We start from the raw sequence: 19,945 nt of genomic DNA, 5'->3' as shown, positions 1-19,945 counted from the left end.
TTTCTAGTGAACAAACTGTGTAATGATAAAACAGTTTCTAGATGTCACCAATGACTATATATACCGTATTTTCCGCACTATAAAGCGCACCGGATTATAAGGCGCACCTTCAATGAATGGCCTATTTTAGAACTGTTTTTATATATAGGGCGCACCGGATTATAAAGCGCATAGAATAGAATAGCGTCGTAAGCGTGTCTCTTGAAAGGTGCCATTTTGGGGTCTTTATACACACAAGTGGTGTTGGACTAGGAGTAAGCACAGTACCGGTGTTTTCCGCGGTGCGGCTTTGTAGTTTACCAGTCGTACTGAAACATTTTGACAGAGCGCCGTGTACAACCAGTATGGATCAACCAATTAACCAATTGATCCATATATAAGGCGCTCCGGATTACAAGGCGCACTGTCGTTTTTTGAGAAAATTAAAGGCTTTTAAGTGCGCCTTGTAGTGCGGAAAATACGGTATATATATATATATATATATAAATATATATATATTTATATATATATTTATATATATATATTTATATATATATATATATATATAATATTTATATATATATATATATATATATATTATATTTATATATATTATATTTATATATATTATATATATATAAATATTATATTTATATATATATATAATATTTATATATAATATTTATATTTATTTATTTATATATAATATTTATATATATATATATATTATTTATATATATTATTTATATATAGTGATGAGCTGGAGCTTGGCACAGTAAATCTGACACTCAGTAAGACGATACTCTTATTGTGGCAGGACTGTTACACAGTTGTTCGTGGTGCAGCAGAGGAGACCACGACACTTCTGCTGAATCGCTTTGACCACATCTTCTACACAGGTAAGAGTCTCCATTGTATTTCCATTGTAGATGTGTGTGTCCTTTACACTGGTCAAAAAATCACAAATACAACAAACAAATGCGATGATCTAAATCATCGCTCTGCAATTAACAGACTCACAGGTAAGAAGTCTATAGAAGTCTGTATATCACCTGAATAATTTAGGGTGTGCAAATGTGCAACATGATTAAATCTTTGGTCAGATTTCAGCTGTGTGGCACAAGGAATTTCCCTGATTTACTAACATTGAAACATGCTAAAAGGTAGTACAACAGTATACAGCTATTTCTACATAAAGTAAAGAATAATATTAGCTAATTTTACTTTATAAACGTTAGCCACCAAAAGCTACTGGAGTGTATTGAATTGACTGAGGGTGTTTGATTGCTTATGACTCTTACACCGTTTCATCGATCAAGAGTAAGAGTCAGACTGTTTTAAGGTTAGACAGTCTCTCTCTTTAAACTGTGTTTGTTCATTTCCCCTCTGAAATAAATGAACATCTGTATTTCAATTTGAAGCCGGACGGTGATGTAAAGCCTCTCTGCTTTGAATCATTTTATTCCGATCCTTTTGATGAAACACACTTTTCATTCAAATTATGTGCAAATCAATCCAGTCAACCGGCTTCGTAAAACAGTATATGATTTAATATAAAAAATGTAAATACTTAGTTTGCATTAAGGTCAAGGTAGCAACCGAAAGTAATGCGCAACTGTAGATGTTGTCTTCATACATCAGTGGTGTTTTTAGCAGGTTTTTTGTCCAGTACTGGCACTAAAGGATCACGATTTTAGTCAGTTCATTCTCCATCCAACACCAGAAACGTTCACTGCGTTCTTGTTCAACAGAGGATGAACCCTTTCCACTTTGGACACTGTCTTCTTAGGTTCTCAGACTGTGGCACGCATCATCATGCGGGCTGCCTCAGTCCACTTGACCCCGGTGACCTTGGAACTGGGTGGCAAGTGTCCGTGCTTCATATACGGCCGGGTGGACATCGCGGCCGCTGCTCGCCGCTTGGTGTGGTCAAAGTATTTCAACGCCGGCCAGAGCTGCGTGGCTCCGGACTACGTGCTCTGCTCTCCTGACACGAGGGACGCCCTGCTGCCCGCGCTGCGCCAGACCCTGGAGGAATTCTACAGCAAGGAGCCTCAGACCAGCCCCGACATGTCTCGCATCGTGTCGCCCCGACACTGGACTCGACTGATGGAGCTGCTCAAGAGGACCGCTGGCAAGGTTGTGGTGGGAGGAGAGAGCGACCAGGAAGACAAGTACATAGGTGGGTTCGCGGTAAACTTCAAAAACTGTAGAATGCATATATTTTTAAAAGCATTTATTTTTTATTTTTTATAACTCACTTTTTATTTAGTTTTCAACAACATAACATCATGCATTTTCAGACAGTTACTTTCTTTGTCCATTTTTCAGCTGCATGTAGTCTTGGTGCAAATGGTATTCAGGTACAGTGTACAACGCACAGAAGGAACAACAAACATCAGATGGTGCTCACTCCAAGAGAAAAAGAGGGAGAAAATAATAAGAATAGATAATTGATTACATGCATTCATAATAAAATAAAATAAAAATAAAAACAAGGGATGAAGAAATAACAATTGTCCACTCCTGAATGTAGTATTGTAGGTGCTATATATGCTTTTCAGAGAGGATGGTGTATGTATAGAGAGTGTGTGTATAGAGAGAGTTAACAGGTATCAGTTCAACCAGATCGAGCAACATATAGTAATAACCCTCATTGTATCAATAATGCTATGACAGGACCCCATTGTTTAGTAAAGATAGGCTTTTGGAGCCTTAATGAATATGTGATTCGCTCCATTTGATAGATGTCCCATACTTTTTGGATCCATATATCGTATGTAGGGGGATCCGGTTTTAGCCATCTGATGGATATACCCTTCAATGCTGCTGTGAGTAGTATGTTCAGACGGTATTTTTTGGCCCTCCCATCCAGGCCTTCAGGTATCTCTCCCAATAGTGCTACTGTGGGGTCTTGCTGGATGTCCTGTTGGAATATCTCTTTGAGGGCGTCAAAGACTTCTCTCCAGTATGCATTTAACTTAGGACATAGCCAGAATATATGTGTGTGATTGGCAGCATGTGTTCAAAAAAGCATTTTTAAAAGAAAAGCTATTGTATTAAGTATTGGTGTCCAGACTTTACGTTCACATTTGTAGATAGTGTCCCAGAGCTGACCGGTTGATAAACGCACAATACCGCTGCACGTTAATTTTTCTCAGAATGCCGTTAAAGTTAGCACGGACGAGGGTGACGGTAAAGTAACAGCGGCCACAATTGGTCACAATTATAGGGTAATAGTAAATGCTATAATATAGTGTTGCAATGGTAGAGAAGAGAATCGGAGAACTGACTCTGTGTCTAATGTCAGTTATGTAGCGCTGTCTTTCTAAAGCTAGATAGCATTAGCTGATATTAGCCACCGTCACACCAGACCAAGTAACACCGTAGCATTGAAACCGCTGAGTGTATCGTATATGCGCGAAAGTGAGTTTCATCTTTAACGAAATAAGCTTCTCCTATTTAAGATGATGATTGTGTTTATTTCCCAATATGTTGAACAAAAGATATTTGGTCCTCTATTATATTGGTCGCAAAGGCAACACTGTGGCATAAAGAAGTTAAAAGTTAACTAATGAAATGTTACATTGTTGAAAATCCAGTGGTTTTATCAGGAGGCAACCTCCGGTTCCGCCGAGTAAAGCCAATGAGGAAGTGTCTTAAAACTTGCATTCTCTCTACTGACCAGCAGGGGGCGACTCCTCTGATTGCAAAAAAAGATTGTATAGAAGTCTATGAGAAAATGACTCTACTTCTCTCTTGATTTATTACCTCAGTAAACAATGTGAACATGAGTTTATGGTCTCAATCTCTAGTTTCAAGTCTTCTTCAATACAGCATGATGTTCATTTAGTAAATGATGGTCCATTTAGAGTCAAACAGACCATAAAGCAGAGTATGCTTTAGGGCGGGGCTACTATGATTGACAGCTCGCTGCCGCTACCAGAGCCGTATACGGCGTCTCTACGTCACTCCTCCTCATTCCTAATATGGTAACTTCCATTCGATTGCGGAAAAAAACACAACATGGCGAATGCTGTAATCAAAGATGGCGACGGCGAAATCGCCAAACTCCAGGCTTCAAAACGGCAGTCCACAAACCAATGAGTCACAATGACTACGTCCACTGTGTACAGTCTATTGTTTTTATAATATTTTGACGAGCCCATTTTTTATCAGTGAGGGTAGGGCAATAACAGAAATGCCTCTCTGTAGAAAAGAGTTCTTCAGTCTGTCGGATAATCAGTAACGCTCTTTCTGAATTGAAAAAAACATTTGAACCGTAGAAATCTTGATTTCTGTGTATTGTTTTTCTTCCCCAAAATATTTGGGATCACACAGCATGATAATTATGTCTTTAATGTGTTAATGTCTTCCGTCAGCTCCCACAGTGCTGGTGGACGTGGCCGAGGACGACGCCCTGATGGCGGAGGAGATCTTCGGCCCCATCCTGCCCATCCTCACCGTGGAGTCTCTGGAGGAAGGCATCGCCTTAATCAACCGCCAAGAGAAGCCGCTGGCCCTCTACGTCTTCTCCGACGAGTCATCTGTAAGATCACAGAGCTCTGTCCTGCATCGTAGCTGTGGACATATTGTGTTATCTATTTGACGTCCCATTGTCCTCTCCTCTTTTTGAAGGTGGTAAACACCGTTCTGGAGAAGACCAGCAGTGGAGGATTCTGCTCTAATGACGGGATCATCCACATGTGCCTGCCGACCCTGCCCTTCGGAGGTGTAGGTAGGTAGTGACGCTGGCATAAAGCTCCTCCACTTCCCTAATTCCCAAAGTTTCCTCCCAGCTGGAGAGTTGTGGGATTTCGGGAAACTGTTGGGTGCTATTACAAAATCAGGTTTTGTATCTTCAATTCCTGGGTAAATTTAAGATTACCTAATAATTTACTAACTCGCAACAATTATTTACTAACAAGCAAGGTAGGGCTAAACGCTTACTTTTAAAAGTTGTTGCCACGCTGGCAACCAGGCAATCTGTTTCCGAAACCGGAAATATGGTTGCCATTTTTTTGCCACCGTACATTAGCGGAATAATGAAAATGTAACAACAAATTTATAAATGCTTTGGTACAGTAAAAAATATGTACAGTTGTCAATTTTTGTTGATCCCTTTTGAATTTTGCCATGAATGAATACAAATTATGTTTGTCAATTCAAAAAGATAATTTTGCACGTTAGGAAAGTCAGTTTGTCGTAGATTTCTCGTATTGTCTTTTAGTTTTGTGTGAAGCCGCTCAGGGAACTACATCTCTCGCCTTGCGTTGTAGGCTACATCACCAACATGGCGTTACATTGGTTTGCTAGCTAGCTAGCTAACTTAGCTCTGCTCCATAGACACTGAAGTGTCTTAAAACTTGCATTCTCTCTTCTGACCTGCAGGAGGGCGGGGTGACTTCTCTGGTTGCAAAAAGAAGTCCAATTGTATAGAAGTCTATGAGAAAATGACTCTACTTCTCTCTTAATTTATTCCCTAAACAAACATTGTAAACATGAGTTTATGGTCTCAATCTCTCGTTTCAAGTCTTCTTCAATACAGTATGATGTTCATGGCGGAAGCAAAATTCGAAGCTTCACAACGGCAGTCCACAAACCAATGGGTGACGTCATGATGACTACTTCCACTTGTATATACATCTATGGCCATAACTCAAGAACCCACATGCTAATTTCACACGGATGTCTAACGGGATAAAATGAAGTGAGGACATTTTGGACAGACGTGGGCGTAAACCAAAACTTGACTGGTCGGTGGAGGCGTACCACCATGAGGTGCTAATTCTAGTCGTTCCTAAGATGAATCAATATAAAACAGTGAGCCACATTCTCACTGGCAAACCATGATCCAGCAGACGGCATTATGTTCTGTACAGTCGGCCTCTACGGACTGACATGGAGAGATGATGACATTTATGTGAGGCAGACCCTACAACACATGTGGATGCAGAAATTGTGGTTTAGGTCAACTCTATATATTGAAGGTCCCACCCTCTGTATGAATCTATTATCTCAAATCAAATTAAGCTACAAAGGCCTCAGAACAAATGAATAATGGTCATTTTACTTTATTTTTAGATGTCTTCCCGTTATTAAACACTGTATGAGAACATCTTCAGAGAGGCCTTTCTTAAAGATGCTTCCAAGTCATTTATAGCGCGATTAATAATATGAAAAGAGACCGGAGCGTTGAAGTTTAGCCACTCTGCCATTGTGTGCACATTTCATTTAAAAATGTTTTGACTGGCATTATGGTCTCGACCACTCCTTCCAGGGACAAGCGGATATGGCAGCTACCACGGCCGCTGGGGCTTCGAGACATTCAGCCACCGGCGGGCCTGCATGCTTCGTGGCTGGGCTCTGGAGAGACTCAACGGCCTGCGCTACCCGCCGTACACAGAAACCAAATTGAGCTGGCTGCGCTGGACCACCTCGGCCAAGAGCAGCTGCTCGCTCATGTGATGTGTGTGTGTGTGTGTGTGTGTGTGTGTGTGTGTGTGTGTGTGTGTGTGTGTGTGTGTGTGTGTGTGTGTGTGTGTGTGTGTGTGTGTGTGTGTGTGTGCGTGTGCGCGAAGTTGACGCTTTTTAATACTGTGCGTATGGATGTGAATGTTTGGGACATTCAACTAGAAACGGGATTAATCCTACTTTAATATCCATCTGATATGTTGGGAAGTTGTCATTATTGTTAAAGGAAGATTTTATATCTTCAGTGCTTTAAGAATGTATCCAACTCTGTATTTTCTCCCAACTGCAAAAAAATCCCATTTTTTTCTCATATTGTTATGTATTCTGGTTAATGCAATTATTTTACTAATAAAACCATTTAAATTTGCTCAGACATGTTAACTGCCTGCCTACTTTTATCCTCTTGCACTGACATTTTTTTACAGCCTTATTGTTTTTAATAACCTCATTTGATCGAACCACTCTGCCATTATGTGCACAATATTGTAAAAAAAAATTATTTTCTCTTGGTGTCTGCAGAGATGCAGTGGTGTTCTTGTCTGTGTTTTAATAGTGGTTTTTCATGAAATACTGTAAATACAATCTTTTATTGTAGATATCTGTCGCTGTTCATCCGCAAAAGCACAGAATACATATTTATTCACACTGTAGGGCGCATGCTGCCACAGGAGTTATAGTTAATTTGTTAATTTACAAAATGTCATTCCCCTCCTGCATGAGTAAGAAATGTCTTTAAAGCCGAAATCTCATTTGTTCAAACTTGTGCAGATGGAGCACAAGCAGGGCTTTCAGTCATCAAAATTCATGCTCAAGTACAAGATATCTTACAGGAAAAGTACTGATGGAATAGTTGAATAAAGGTCTAAAGTGTGGTATTATGTTCATTTGTATCAAAGGGAAAAGTTGGTTACTAATCTTTTTAATTTTAGTGCAAAGTATTTTTTTGCTATTCACCATATAGAGTGCTGCAGGAATGAGTCCTAAAACCCAGACATGAGTCAGCATTTCTGAACTTCGGGTTCCCTCGTCTGGAAGTCGATGGGTGTTTTGGTTGTCACGTTTCATTCTACGATATAAAATGTCAGAAAAATACACCAGTTGTGAGGCGTTAACTTAAGGCGGTTGCCAACAGAAATGAGACCACTAAAAGTCATCATGCCAACTATTCCGCCTTTGCTGCCTTGTGTACCCGCGCTCATGCGACCGTGCTGTAGTGCGTCTTTAGCTTAACGTTAGCTTTTCACTTCTGGCGAATGCTTCCAAAAACCATAAACGCCGTGTTCAGTTGTGAAGGTTATCTTGCTGACCAAAACGTGCAAGTATCATAAATGTTGCCTCAGAGCTTCTTTTCTGCAATAATCCAAAATCCAACCGAATAAACCCGTTGCCGTTTGTGTCGAGGGAACCAGTGCGATGCTAACTTCCTGGTTGGCCTAAAAAATAATTTGTCATTCCTGCAGCACTATTAGGACCATCACTGCCGGGCTGCAGAGCTCTCTCCAGGCTGAATGTGAGGCCCGAGCTCCACCAATGTAATGGCTCTTTATAGGTCGTGCAGGAGGTGATCCAGGGGCGATTGTGGCTAAGTGGATAGCAGGGCCGTCTTTCAATCAGAGGGTCGGCGGTTCAATCTCCGGCTCCGGCTCTGCTAGTCGCATGTCAATGTGTCCTTGAGCAAAACACTTAACCCCAAAATTGCTCCCGTAGCTGTGCCTACGGTGTAGAAATGTGATAGACTCTGAATTGTAAGTCGCTTTGGATAAAAGTGTCTGCTAAATGACTGTAATGTCATGTAATCCAGGTGCTGAGGGGTTGAATATGAAATGCCACTAGAGTGAAAAATGTGTAGATTGTAGGCGTCACCAAATCACAGAACCCTTTAAAAACGTAGCCGATGATCTGCAGTCACTTTTTGAATAATTACATACTTTAAACACCACAGTGACTGTGCAGCAGAATTCAGTCACTGATTGGGATGATCCCGAGATGAATTTGAGACTGGTATGGATCAAGAACAAGGAGTCGGCGTTTCAGGAATTGTGGTCAAAATTATCACATTTATTCATCACATTTATTCAATATGAGGTCAAATACAGGTCACACAGGTCCTCTCCACTCTGCAGCAAGCGGGTACAGAACAAGATGGCTGTCTTAGTCGTCTAGAAAGGCTTCCTCCCCTCTGAATAACCTCATTACATTACAATAAAACATCTTGTATCACTGTGCTTTCACTCCGCGAGCACCAAGATCAACTTGTATGTGGAGTCAAAAAGATGGCCGACTGCTTCTCAGCTATCACTGCTTTGACTTTTTATTACATCTGGAATCACCATCTCAAAAGTAATAAAAAATAAAAAAGGTACAATACATTGGATTCACGTCCTATGAGGACCCTCTCTGATCACTGTAGCCACTGATGCCTGCATGTGTTGGTTGGGGGAAGAAAAGAAGCCACCTAAGGCCACGGGGCGCCGCCTCGTCTTCAGGAACTCTACAAGTATCGGCTTGGAGGTAAGTATCTGCGGTGGCCTCACGGCTCTGGTTTGTACGAGGAGGGGGCGTTGGTCCCGGGGAGGGCCTGCCCCGGGGCCGCCGACTCTGGCTGTGGAGGGGGACTGGCCGACGACGCCGGCTGCTTCTGCACCAGCTCGGGCTCGTCCTGGCCCGCCTGGGGCGGGTGGACCAGGACCCGGTCGATGATACCGAAGTCCTGCGCCTCCATGGGGCTCATGTAGCGGTCCCTTTCCATCACGCCCTCTAGAGGACGGGAAAGAAATGAACACACCTGTGAATACCTCCTCTCCAATTGACGACATGCAAATCAGTCCCGCTCAGCTGTTGTGATTGGCTAATGTCAACCTCTCTATTGGAGCCATTTACAGGTGATATACAGACCATGTGTTTATTGTATTAGGTACGTGTGAGTTTAAACCTCATGTTGACAAATGGCAACGTACTGTATGTTAAAGACACACTCCCTAATTTTGTGACCGCACCCCCCCAAATTTCCTCCCAGCTCACTGCTGACTCAACTGAAAACTCTCTGCTTGAAATCTTCATACCTTCATTTTTATAACTACTTAGTTCTTGCGTACTTTTAGTGCTGTAATGTCCTATTCTCAAGTTTACCAACTGCTAGATTTAAAGCTGCATACATACTTTGCTGTTCTTTTGGCCCCAGCAGAACACACAACACTGATATACAGTTTATCTGATAGATTATCTGATAAAGTTGTTTTGGCTAACATGCTAGCACACAGTTGCTCATTTATAAAGCCCCCAGGAAGACCACCAGTCTTCAAATCTTACATAGTGACCAAGCGATGGAGTTACAACTTTCGGGTCTGTCACGTGATGCCACAGAGATTTCTTTCCCCATAGACTTACATTGGGAAAGAGAATCAGCAGGCAAGTTTATACTCGGATGTCAAACATGCCACTGAATTACTTTGGTAGCCATTTACATGTCCAGCAAGCGCATCTGTTGAAGGTAACTCCAGGTTCACTCTCTTTTCACTGGTCAATGTCTTAATTGTCCTTAACAAAAGGGTTTTCATGTTTAACAGGCACTCTATCAGCCACCAAAGAGCCCCCCCCCCCCCCCAAAAAAAAAACATTGACTGTGTTTTACAGAACAAAACAAAGAAGATGAGCAGGAATGGCAGCATTAGTGTGGAAATCACCTACTCAGCTGAAAACAGACCCCTGATCAGCTCCAGGAGCATGTCTGAATGGAAAACTCAACATTCATTACACGTGCAAGAGTTAAAAGCTGCGCGGAGAGTGAGTAGCGTCCTATTCTGCCAGCGCTGGACCAGTTATCTGTGACTGAAACTAAAAAGTTGCGCCTAAAGGCTTCACGTCTCTGTGACAAACATCTCAAAGACGAGGAGCTGGAACCTACCGATGGTGCTCAGCAGCTGCCCCGTGTGTTTGGCGTAGAGGCTGTTGATCTGTCTCTTCAGCTTCATGATCTCCTCGGCCTGGATGGCGATGTCCGTGGCCTGACCCTGGACACACAGCACTCTGATTATTATTATTATTATTACTACCCTGGAATGATCACCTTTACAGGCTTTGTGACCACCATCTCAGATCAACATCAAAGGACCCGAGGGGGCCACCTTACCCTGGCACCTCCTGAAGGCTGGTGGACCATGATGCGGGCGTTGGGCAGTGAATGCCTCATGCCCGTCGTTCCCGCCGCCAGGAGCAAGCTGCCCATACTGGCTGCCTGGCCAACACACCAGGTGGAGATGGGATTGAGGATGTACTGCATGGTGTCGTAAATGGCCAGGCCCGCTGTCACCACACCGCCTGAGGGAGAGGAAAGAAAATATATTTAGTCATTTTAAAGGCTCATACTTATACCAGATGTTTTACTTAAAAAGGGAAACTGGTAAATAGACTATTATTGTCTTGTACACCTCAAGATAATTAGGCCATAATGAAATTCTATAAAGAAAAAGGGAAGCGAAAAAATAAATATTATGAAACAGCAATTCCAAAAGGAAAACCTCCAAAAATGGAAAATAGAAAAGTTTCAATGTAAAAGCATAAGTTTGTCTTTTTGTTTTTCCACCTCAAAAAATGTTTTTCTTTAAAAAGAATTGATGGTGGAGCAAAATTTGAGTTTTTTTCTAACGTAAAAAGAAAATCGATTAAATTTATTCTATTTTCATTTGTAATCTATGGTTTTCTGACGTGCATCGTTTGCGTCATTTTAAGGATGTTCGGATGCGTTTGTCCAGCCCTCCGCTGAGCGCCTCACCGGGACTGTTGATGTACATGTGGATGGGTTTGTTGTTGCTTTCTGACTGCAGGAAGAGCAGCTGGGCGATAACCAGACTGGCTACAGAGTCATCGATCTGAGTGAGGAAGAGCAAAGTTATATAAAATCACTGTGAAAACATCAATCAACCAACATCAATCAACCAGGGATACACTTACAGGACCCATTACACAAATAATTCTCTCTCTCAGGAGGCGAGAATAGATGTCATAAGCTCTTTCTCCTCTCCCCTGAAAAAGAAACAAAAAATAATTTTCAGAACCCCAACAAAACAATTCTATCTAGTGCTGTTAAAAGCTGAAAATCTGTGCATGTAAACTTTTTAAATGTCCGACTTTCCCAGCCACTGTATTTGTTTCATTTCTCTACTTAGATGAAAGGATGTAAATCTGCTTTAAACACGTTTGGTTCCCTATTGTAGTTATCTTATGATCCAAAGACAATGCTCGTGTGAGCAGAGCCTTTAAAACTGAAAGCTCTCCCTGATGCTGCCTTCGAAAGTGCCTTAAACTCACCGTCTGCTCCACAACTATGGGGACGAGGGGACTCCTCCAGACCGGGCTGTGGTGGATGGACCTGCTGTGCTTCAGCGTCAAGCCTCCGATGTGCAACACTCTCTGGAAGACACAGAAAACACACGGGCTTCTATTTAGCCTTTACTGCATATTTGACATGTAAGACAAAGGACTAAACAGTAAATAATGGATAAACATATGGAAGAGATACACACGATAAAATAATCCAAATAAATATATCAAATATATTTCATAGATAACTTGAATTCATTGAAAGCTTAACTAAGCATAAATCTGCATTGCAACTTATTTTTTTATTTAGACATACCAAGTCATTTCTTGAGGTTGGTAATAAAATATATTTTACTGCTTTACATAACTGTGTAAATTTAGGATAATCTGGGCTAAAATTATGTGACGCAAACTGCTTATAACAATCCTCATTTCTATTGACATTGACTTATATGATAAGTTGTTTGTGTAGAACAACTTGTATACAATATAACCGTCTGGTACGCTGCAGCCACCGCCGAGGATAAGGGCAGACTGCAGCGCATCATTCGCTCTGCTGAGAAGGTGATTGGCTGCAATCTGCTGTCCCTCCATGACTTGTTCTCCTCCAAGACTCTGAGGCGGGCAACAAAGATTGTAGCCGACCCCTCTCACCCTGGACACAAACAGTTTGAGTCCCTTCTCTGGCAGTAGGCTGCGGTCCATCAGGACCAAGACCTCAAGCCACATGAACTGTTTGGGTTCATCAATGAAGCCCGGGACGCCCACTGACTCTGACATCCTCAGGACAATTTCTTACTGTTACACATCTTTGCACATATTTTCTCTTTTAATATACACTTGACACTTTAATAATATACTTGCGTTAAAGTACTCTTGTTTGTTTACCATATTTTAATGTACATTTTCATATTTTCTATTTTTAAATGATGTCATACTATTGCACTGTGTTTTTACTGTTACACACCAAATCACCGAGCCAATTCCTTGTATGTGTGACGTACTTGGCAATAAACAGTTTATGATTCGAGAGAGAGAATTTGCATATCTTTGCTTCGCTTATCAACGCTGATAAAGTTTTTTTTGGAATACGGCATCAGTACAGCCTGTTGTTTATTGTACTTCTCCATTGAAGCAGGTACATTCACGCTTGGTTCTGTCAGTGGCCACCATGAAAACCAACTTACACAACCACTGTTGTGTCATCATCCCCAAAAAAAGCCACGACTCAGTGAAACACACACGGATTTATTTCGGGCTGGTTGTTGCGTTTTGGTAAAAGCACCGTAACGTTACTTCGTGTGTTTGTAGCGTTTATCAGTAACCGGACACGTTTAGAAGTGATGCGTTCAAGCCTCGTTACACAAGCTGCTACTTAGTAAACACGCGCAGCGCGACGAGCTGTAATAACAACGGTAACAACGGTTTTATTTACACCAATGTACGGTGTGACCCCCGTTAACGGGACGGTTCCCTCAAACTGCTGCGTGTACTCACTCGTAACAGCATTTTGAAGCCTTGTAGGTTTGTCTCCCCCTTTGTGTGACCCCCAGATAAGATACACCGGAACCAAATTCAACCAACTTCTCCTTTGAACCGCGTTCTTCTTCTTCGTTGAATTAATAGCCGCTTGGTCTGAAATGTATTTCATTAGCGCCCTCTACAGGCCTACAGGTTCAATGCATTTTTACCAATGGATCAAATTCCCGTCACTTTCTCCGCTGAATACTACCCTATATAATACCATACTACATAATTACCCTTTGTATAAATACATGGCTTGTTATATGAGATATACTATTACACATAATCATCCCGTCTCCCTTAATTATCATGTTTCATAAATCAAACACGGTGTCAAGCTAATTTACCGTCTTTTTTGTTTTGAATGCTTATTCAAATTCATATTGAGATTACTTTATTGTCCATTCGATTTGCACCTAATGTAAATTTGTCATTGGCACCGATATATAAGACAACACACGCCATACATATGCAACATACACACATAATCAATTTATTATTTTTAGTGTGTCCAGTCTTTATCTTGTTATGATTCTGTCAGACTATTAGGCCCCAGCTAGCTAAAACAAATTTGTAAATTATATACAATATATATATATTCCTGACACTGTACACATTCTTGTTTGTTTGAAATTATCAATTTATAATTCGGTCAACTGAATGGAAGATTGAGATTTATTATGATAGTTTTGTTTTGGGCATCCTATTTCTTGCAGTTACAAACTACATTTCTGCAGACTTAAGGGAGCATCAATTACTCAACATAATGTTTAATTAAACATTAGTCCATTCTCCAATACATGTAGATCACGATGTTACATAGAAAACATACTACTTAGAAACTAAGTTTATAAAATATGATGCACAGTTATATCTTTAACTACCCAACATATATAAATAGTTCAAATTAGCTCCACCTCATTCAGTAATTGTAATCCAATACAAGCCTAATATCTGATAGGCCTTAACATTATTTTCTGTATTATGAGTGTTTTGAATAATCAACCTAGTCTACTTACTTTTAGCCTAACAGAGTCATTTTTATATTATATTGTGTTGCTATTTTTGGGATAAGTAAAAAAAAAACTGAACACTTCCTCCACCATTGCAGTGGCTAAGCTTAATGTGATTTAAGAAACAAACAACAACACAGTCAAGCAATGACGCGTGTGTGCGCGTGCGAGTGGGTGGGGCGAGGAAAAGCGAGTGAATGGGCTCTTTATTTTGAAGGTTTTGACCGGAAGCCGTCCATTATTCCAGCCTGGTACTGAAACATGAACGTAACTGACTACTTGGCCACTTTCGCCGTTGTTCGCACTCAGTCATGTCGAACAGCAGCGTCGCCAGCAGCAGTTTAGTCATCGCCCAGAAGGCGGTGAAGCAGCTTCGTCTCGAGGCCAGTGTGCGTCGGATAAAGGTACGTCCACTCAACGCAACACTTCCACAAAACTGCCAAAACCGCTCCCGTGCGCGTGACTCCCGCTCTGAAGCGCCTCAACTCTTTTAATGTGCCGCGTGCAGAAAAGAATTCCTATCCATCACTGCCAATTAAGACACTTTTGAATTTACTCCAAACTTTTTTACTATGTAACATTCATCACATAGTTCCTACTTGGAATTTATTTGAGTTACAAACAAATGATTTAAGGAGTTCTTAAACTTATCGACCGTTTATTTGTCCTTAAACGCGTCAACTGCGGTAACGTTAGTACCTTTTGGGTAAAACAGCTGTAACGCACAGAAACATGTAGCCTAGCCTCCTAGTTGCTGTTTAAAGTCCGTGTCTTTTGGTTCCTTAAAACTAGCTTAAACGGAAAATGTCTATTATTCAAACTCTTCTAACTGACCATATTACTTCATACTTAAAAGAAACACACTTTTACACGATGTCCATAAGTCACGTGAAAGCCAGTGTGTGCCTTCCTGGTGTGCAGTGAGATGGTAGCTAACACAGTGCAGCACAGTGATAGCTTTGTTGATTGTGCTGCTGTGTGACTGCTGGGTTTGTTTGGCTGGCTACTTATTTTAGAACAGAAGTCACACTACTTTCAACTGCAGGTTTTAAACCACCACAGCATCAGGCCTATATACGCTGTTGGGGAGCAACCAGAACTAGAAAATGCATTTCCTGCTGAAAATGCGTTGGAATGCTGAAAGCTGAAATTAATCTCAAAAACATTGCTGAAAATAGCTATCCAATTTTAAAAAAAATTGCAAAAAGCTTAATAATTCAAAAAGTTGAAGTCATATGTAGCTGAAAGTATGAGAAGAAGAAGGCTTTGAAAGTTGAAGAAGTTTAACAGGATTTGAAGATTTTCTCCATAGAGATCCCATTCAAAAGAAAATTGCAAATAACTTAATAATTCAAAGAATTTAAAGATTACAAATATGAAAAGTCATATCACCCCTCTCCTGAAAGAGCTGAACATTTTGATATTCGAATGGTTTCTGTGGCTTAAAAAATGTCAGCAGTAGTGATATTTGTAGTAGTAGTACTAGAAGTTGTAGTTGTAGTAGAAGTATTATTAGTAGTAGAAGTATTAGTATTTAGAAGAAGTAGTAGTATCGGTAGTAGTAGTAATAGCTGTAGTAGTGGTCGTAGTATTTAATATAACAGTAGTAGTATAAGTAGTAGTAGTAGTAGTAATAGTAATGGCAGTATTTGAAGTAGCAGTAATAGCAGTAGTAGTAGTACTAGTAGCAGTCGTACTAATAGCTGTAGTAGTATTAGTACTGGTAGTAGCATGAATAGCAGTTGTAGTATAAGTAATAGTAGTAGTGGTAGTAATAGCAGTAGTGGTAGTAATAATATTGATGGTAGCAGTAATAGCAGTAGTAATCGTAGCAACAGCAAAAGTTGTAGTAGAAGTAGTAGTAGTAGTAGTAGTAATACTAGAAATATTAGCAGCAATAGTAGTAGTTGTCGCAGTATTAGTAAGAGCATTCATTACTTCAACAAAAAAGCCTAATTTTCAGCTTAATGTTTAAATACAGTTACTCCATGAGGCTTTTATTTTGAAAGGGTGGGGCTGGGTGGGGGAGAGAGGGGGAGAGGAGACATAATCATAATGTTTGACACATAAACAGAGGTTATTAAATGACAGGCTTCATCACAAGCATTTCAGTTATATTTCACTCTGTGGGGCTTTTATTTTGAAATGGGGTGTGGGGGGGAGAAGGGGAGAAGGGGAGAGGAGATGGACTCATATTGTTAGATTAACACAAACAGGTTATTAAATGACAGGCTTCATCACAAGCATTTCAGTTAGAATTCACTCTGTGGGGCTTTTATTTTGAAATGGGGTGTGGGGGGGGGGGGGAGAGAAGATGGACTCATAATGTTAGATAAACACAAACAGGTTATTAAATGACAGGCTTCATCACAAGCATTTAAGTTAGAATTAATTTTGTGGGGCCTTTACTTTAAAATGGGGTGTGTGTGTCTGTGGGGGGGGGGGGGGGGAGTCCTCTTAAAATCTCTAAGACCTGAATGACTATATGAGAGAGAGAGAGAGAGAGAGAGAGAGAGAGAGAGAGAGACTCTGATCTCTCTGGCAATCTTTCTCATTTGGAGATTATCCTATGTTTTATCATTTACAGCTTACATGACTATTGTCCTGCTCTGCCATGTCTTTCCTCGTCTCTCCCTCTTGTGTCGCGGTGTGTGTAAATGTCACTCGAATCAGGAAACTTATCAGAATGCCCATATTTGATTGGCTGAGCTGCATCACGTATATCTCTAAATCATGTGTGTGCGGCTTTTATTTTAAAATGGTGTGTGTGTGTGTGTGTGTGGGGGGGGGTCCTGTAAAAAAGCTCTAAGACCTGAATGACTGTATGAGAGAGAGAGAGAGAGAGAGAGAGAGAGAGAGAGAGAGAGAGAGAGAGAGAGAGAGAGAGAGAGAGAGGAAGAGAGAGAGAGAGAGAGAGAGAGAGAGAGAGAGAGAGAGAGAGAGAGAGAGAGAGAGAGAGAGAGAGAGAGAGAGAGAGAGGAGTGCGTGTGTCTGTGTGTTTATCAACATCACTAATGAGCTTAATCAGAAACACCTGTGTCCTTGCAGCCTTTTCATGGAGATTAAACAGGGAAACACCTCTCAAACAAATCCTCAAAACTCCCATAACCGTAGATCCTATTGCTCCGATATTAATAAATGAGAGGAAGGATGAGTTGACGAACAGATCCTGTAAAAATTGTGTCTGTAGTGTAAAGAATGTGGCTGAACTGGCGATTTAGAAATGGGGTCCCGTGTTCTGTGGAAGATGTTTTTGAAGCTAAATTTAACATTGGTCTCTATGGAGCAGAAAGTTGGTTTTCCTCTCAATTACAGGCTTCTGTGTCAAATGTGTAAATCTGTGGGATTCCACAGTCATTTGTCTACGACAAGGACACGATTAGCTACTTCTACATCCAGAAATGATGCATGAAGAGTGAAGATTGTGGACACAGTGGCAAAAGACAAATCTTTTTTTCACAAGAATCTCAAGCTGCTCTTCACTCTAGCGGTGACATCACGCACTCTAAGCTGCGCAATACACACCCATTATAAAAGCAGAAAAGGAGTGAAAAAATCATAAAAGTTAAACTGCTGCAGTTCAAAAAGTATAAAAGATATCAAAAAGCTGAATAAGGTGGCAATAGATCAGGGTTTTCTCAACATTTTAAAGTTTAAATGGTGTCTGTAGCTGAAAGTATGAGGAAGTAGAAGGATTTGAAAGTTGAAGAGGATTTGAACATTTTCTCCATAGAAACCCATTCAAAAAAAAAAATGCAAAAAGCTTAATAATTCATAAAGTTTAAAGGTTAGAAATATGAAAAGTCATAGCACCCCTCTGCTGAAAGAGCTGAACATTTTGATAGTTGAACGGTTTCTGTAGCTTAAAATATGAAGGAGCAGAAGTATGAAGGAGCAGAAGAGTTTCAAAAAGCGTACGGAAGAAATATAATTATTATAAGAAGAAGTATAAAGATTTGAAGAACAATAGTTGGAATGCTTAACAGCATTCCAACAATAAATAAAAATCACAGGAGAATTTCACTCAAAGAAAATTGTGATGTTGTCAATATGGTAGAATCATAAACAATGAAGGTCCAATGGATTGATGTGGTGTGAGGTATACTGTAAGATGTTCTGTCTGTCATATAACCTATTGCTCTGTTAATATTGACATAACTATAAACTGTACATGTACTGCTTTCACATGTACTGTTGTCACATCACGTACATCAAACCTATATGATATCCCTTCTAATTAGTTGATAAAGGTTGGAAGGGTCTATACAGAGTAAATAGCTATTATTGTTAATGAATTTAATAAATGATTGAGCAGAATCATTTTTGAGAATTATGGACTGTGTAATTGTGGCTGGCTTTCATGCTCATTCCTAAACACAGACATATGACATCGCCTTTCTTTAACCACACGATATGATGTATGGAATCCAGGTTTCTCAGGCCGCTGCAGAACTAAAGACCTTCTGTTTGCAAAATGCCCACAAGGACCCCCTCCTCACCGGGGTGCCCTCCAGCGATAACCCGTTCAGGCCTCCCAAGTCATGTGTCCTCCTCTGACGCGTGAGTGCAGCTCTCCTCGCTTTGCTTGATTTCATCAGTTTATTTTGAGATTCTTCTTTTTTTCTATCTTAATACTTTTCTTTGTAATTTGCCTCACCCTGCTGCTGAACAATGACCCTGCTGTCTCTTTAGAGCACAAGACCCGTCCTCCCCTCCAGCTTCATGTATTTCTTGTCTTCTCAGGGCCGTGAAGGAGTGCAAATCATCCAAACGAACGCCTGATTCCAATGTGGATTTCTGTCATGTGCCCCTCTTCTGTCTCTGAAGATGAGGAAACCAAGACCGCGCGCACGCACACGCACACACACACACAGTCACTGGAGCAGCTAAATAAATGATGCTGAGTAAATGCAGTGTATTTATTGTGACAGGGTATTGCTCTTTTCAGGGTTCAGTGGTCTATGGTAGATTTCGGTTTACACAACAGGCCTTAATGCTAATTCTGTTTTGTGCGCCACGTCCAATTTTGGACCACTTGTAAAACTTCTGATTTTACAGTAGAACTACACTTTTTTTTCATTGGTTATTGGATAAAAATGACAAGGAAATCCTATGAAAGTCAAATTCCTATCTGATTTATTTATTACTATTTATGAATGTCACCCAAAGCAGATAAAAAAATAAAAAAATTGGATTACATGTTTTTTTTTTCTTTCGTACTTTAAAATTGGGTGTTTAACACCAACAGAGTGTTCATAATTCAAAAGGATTCTATTAACCATCAGATGTTTTATTATTATTCACCATTAAAAGTAACCATGGCATCAATTTTGCATCTGTTTTTTTCCCCTGGTAAAATAAAATCACATAAATCATGTTTTTATTTAGAATTTCAAGACCTTTCAGCGCTCTGTTTTCCAAGATGCTTCTATCTGCTGTCGTAGAAACATATCAGCGTACTTTAGGCTCCGCATGACCTATGTTTGAAACATAAAGCTGACTTTGCTCAATACCATTGACTAAATCAATGAGTGGAATAAAGCATAAATAAATATGCAAGTAGTGTAAACATCACGATGAATGAGACTTGAGAGTAAGTAAGAAATTTGATCTAAACAGAATTTAAATAATGCAAT

General features: G+C 40.4%; 3 protein-coding genes across 3 annotated transcripts; 2 read left to right on the top strand and 1 right to left on the bottom strand.

The window, feature by feature from the left end:
• Positions 1-793: 793 nt before the first annotated feature.
• On the top strand, positions 794-6,826 carry aldh3b1 (aldehyde dehydrogenase 3 family, member B1). The gene is made up of 5 exons (XM_076082508.1): positions 794-878; positions 1,769-2,161; positions 4,362-4,528; positions 4,618-4,717; positions 6,260-6,826. Exons 2-5 carry the CDS (start codon positions 1,795-1,797, stop codon positions 6,445-6,447), a joined length of 822 nt encoding a protein of 273 aa, XP_075938623.1. The 5' UTR covers positions 794-878; positions 1,769-1,794; the 3' UTR covers positions 6,448-6,826.
• Positions 6,827-8,490: 1,664 nt separating this feature from the next.
• On the bottom strand, positions 8,491-13,376 carry clpp (caseinolytic mitochondrial matrix peptidase proteolytic subunit). Its single transcript, XM_076082521.1, has 7 exons — positions 13,270-13,376; positions 11,761-11,862; positions 11,404-11,475; positions 11,225-11,321; positions 10,583-10,770; positions 10,358-10,463; positions 8,491-9,210 (listed from the first exon to the last, which is right to left on the bottom strand). The coding sequence occupies exons 1-7, from the start codon at positions 13,279-13,281 to the stop codon at positions 8,984-8,986; spliced, it is 804 nt and encodes a 267-aa protein (XP_075938636.1). The 5' UTR covers positions 13,282-13,376; the 3' UTR covers positions 8,491-8,983.
• A 1,163-nt stretch (positions 13,377-14,539) lies between these two features.
• LOC142939272 (guanine nucleotide-binding protein G(I)/G(S)/G(O) subunit gamma-5-like) lies at positions 14,540-19,637 on the top strand. The gene is made up of 3 exons (XM_076082533.1): positions 14,540-14,713; positions 18,741-18,869; positions 19,053-19,637. Exons 1-2 carry the CDS (start codon positions 14,621-14,623, stop codon positions 18,864-18,866), a joined length of 219 nt encoding a protein of 72 aa, XP_075938648.1. The 5' UTR covers positions 14,540-14,620; the 3' UTR covers positions 18,867-18,869; positions 19,053-19,637.
• The last annotated feature ends 308 nt before the right edge of the window (positions 19,638-19,945 follow it).

Source organism: Anarhichas minor, unplaced genomic scaffold (assembly GCF_050575085.1).
Source record: "Anarhichas minor isolate MPS153535 unplaced genomic scaffold, ASM5057508v1 ptg000007l, whole genome shotgun sequence".
In the NCBI taxonomy this organism is placed as follows: domain Eukaryota; kingdom Metazoa; phylum Chordata; class Actinopteri; order Perciformes; family Anarhichadidae; genus Anarhichas; species Anarhichas minor.
The sequence above is the reverse complement of the archived record's forward strand: the minus strand, read 5'-3'. Positions and strand labels throughout refer to the sequence as shown.

Coding starts and splice junctions, on each gene's coding strand:
- aldh3b1 (XM_076082508.1), top strand. CDS start 1,795: ATGCGGGCTGCCTCAGTCCACTTGACCCCGGTGACCTTGGAACTGGGT. Junction 2,162..4,361: donor CCAGGAAGACAAGTACATAG/GTGGGTTCGCGG, acceptor GTCTTCCGTCAG/CTCCCACAGTGCTGGTGGAC. Junction 4,529..4,617: donor TCTTCTCCGACGAGTCATCT/GTAAGATCACAG, acceptor CTCTTTTTGAAG/GTGGTAAACACCGTTCTGGA.
- clpp (XM_076082521.1), bottom strand. Junction 11,322..11,403: donor TTATTTGTGTAATGGGTCCT/GTAAGTGTATCC, acceptor TTCCTCACTCAG/ATCGATGACTCTGTAGCCAG. Junction 10,771..11,224: donor CATGTACATCAACAGTCCCG/GTGAGGCGCTCA, acceptor CCTCTCCCTCAG/GCGGTGTGGTGACAGCGGGC.
- LOC142939272 (XM_076082533.1), top strand. CDS start 14,621: ATGTCGAACAGCAGCGTCGCCAGCAGCAGTTTAGTCATCGCCCAGAAG. Junction 14,714..18,740: donor CCAGTGTGCGTCGGATAAAG/GTACGTCCACTC, acceptor TATGGAATCCAG/GTTTCTCAGGCCGCTGCAGA.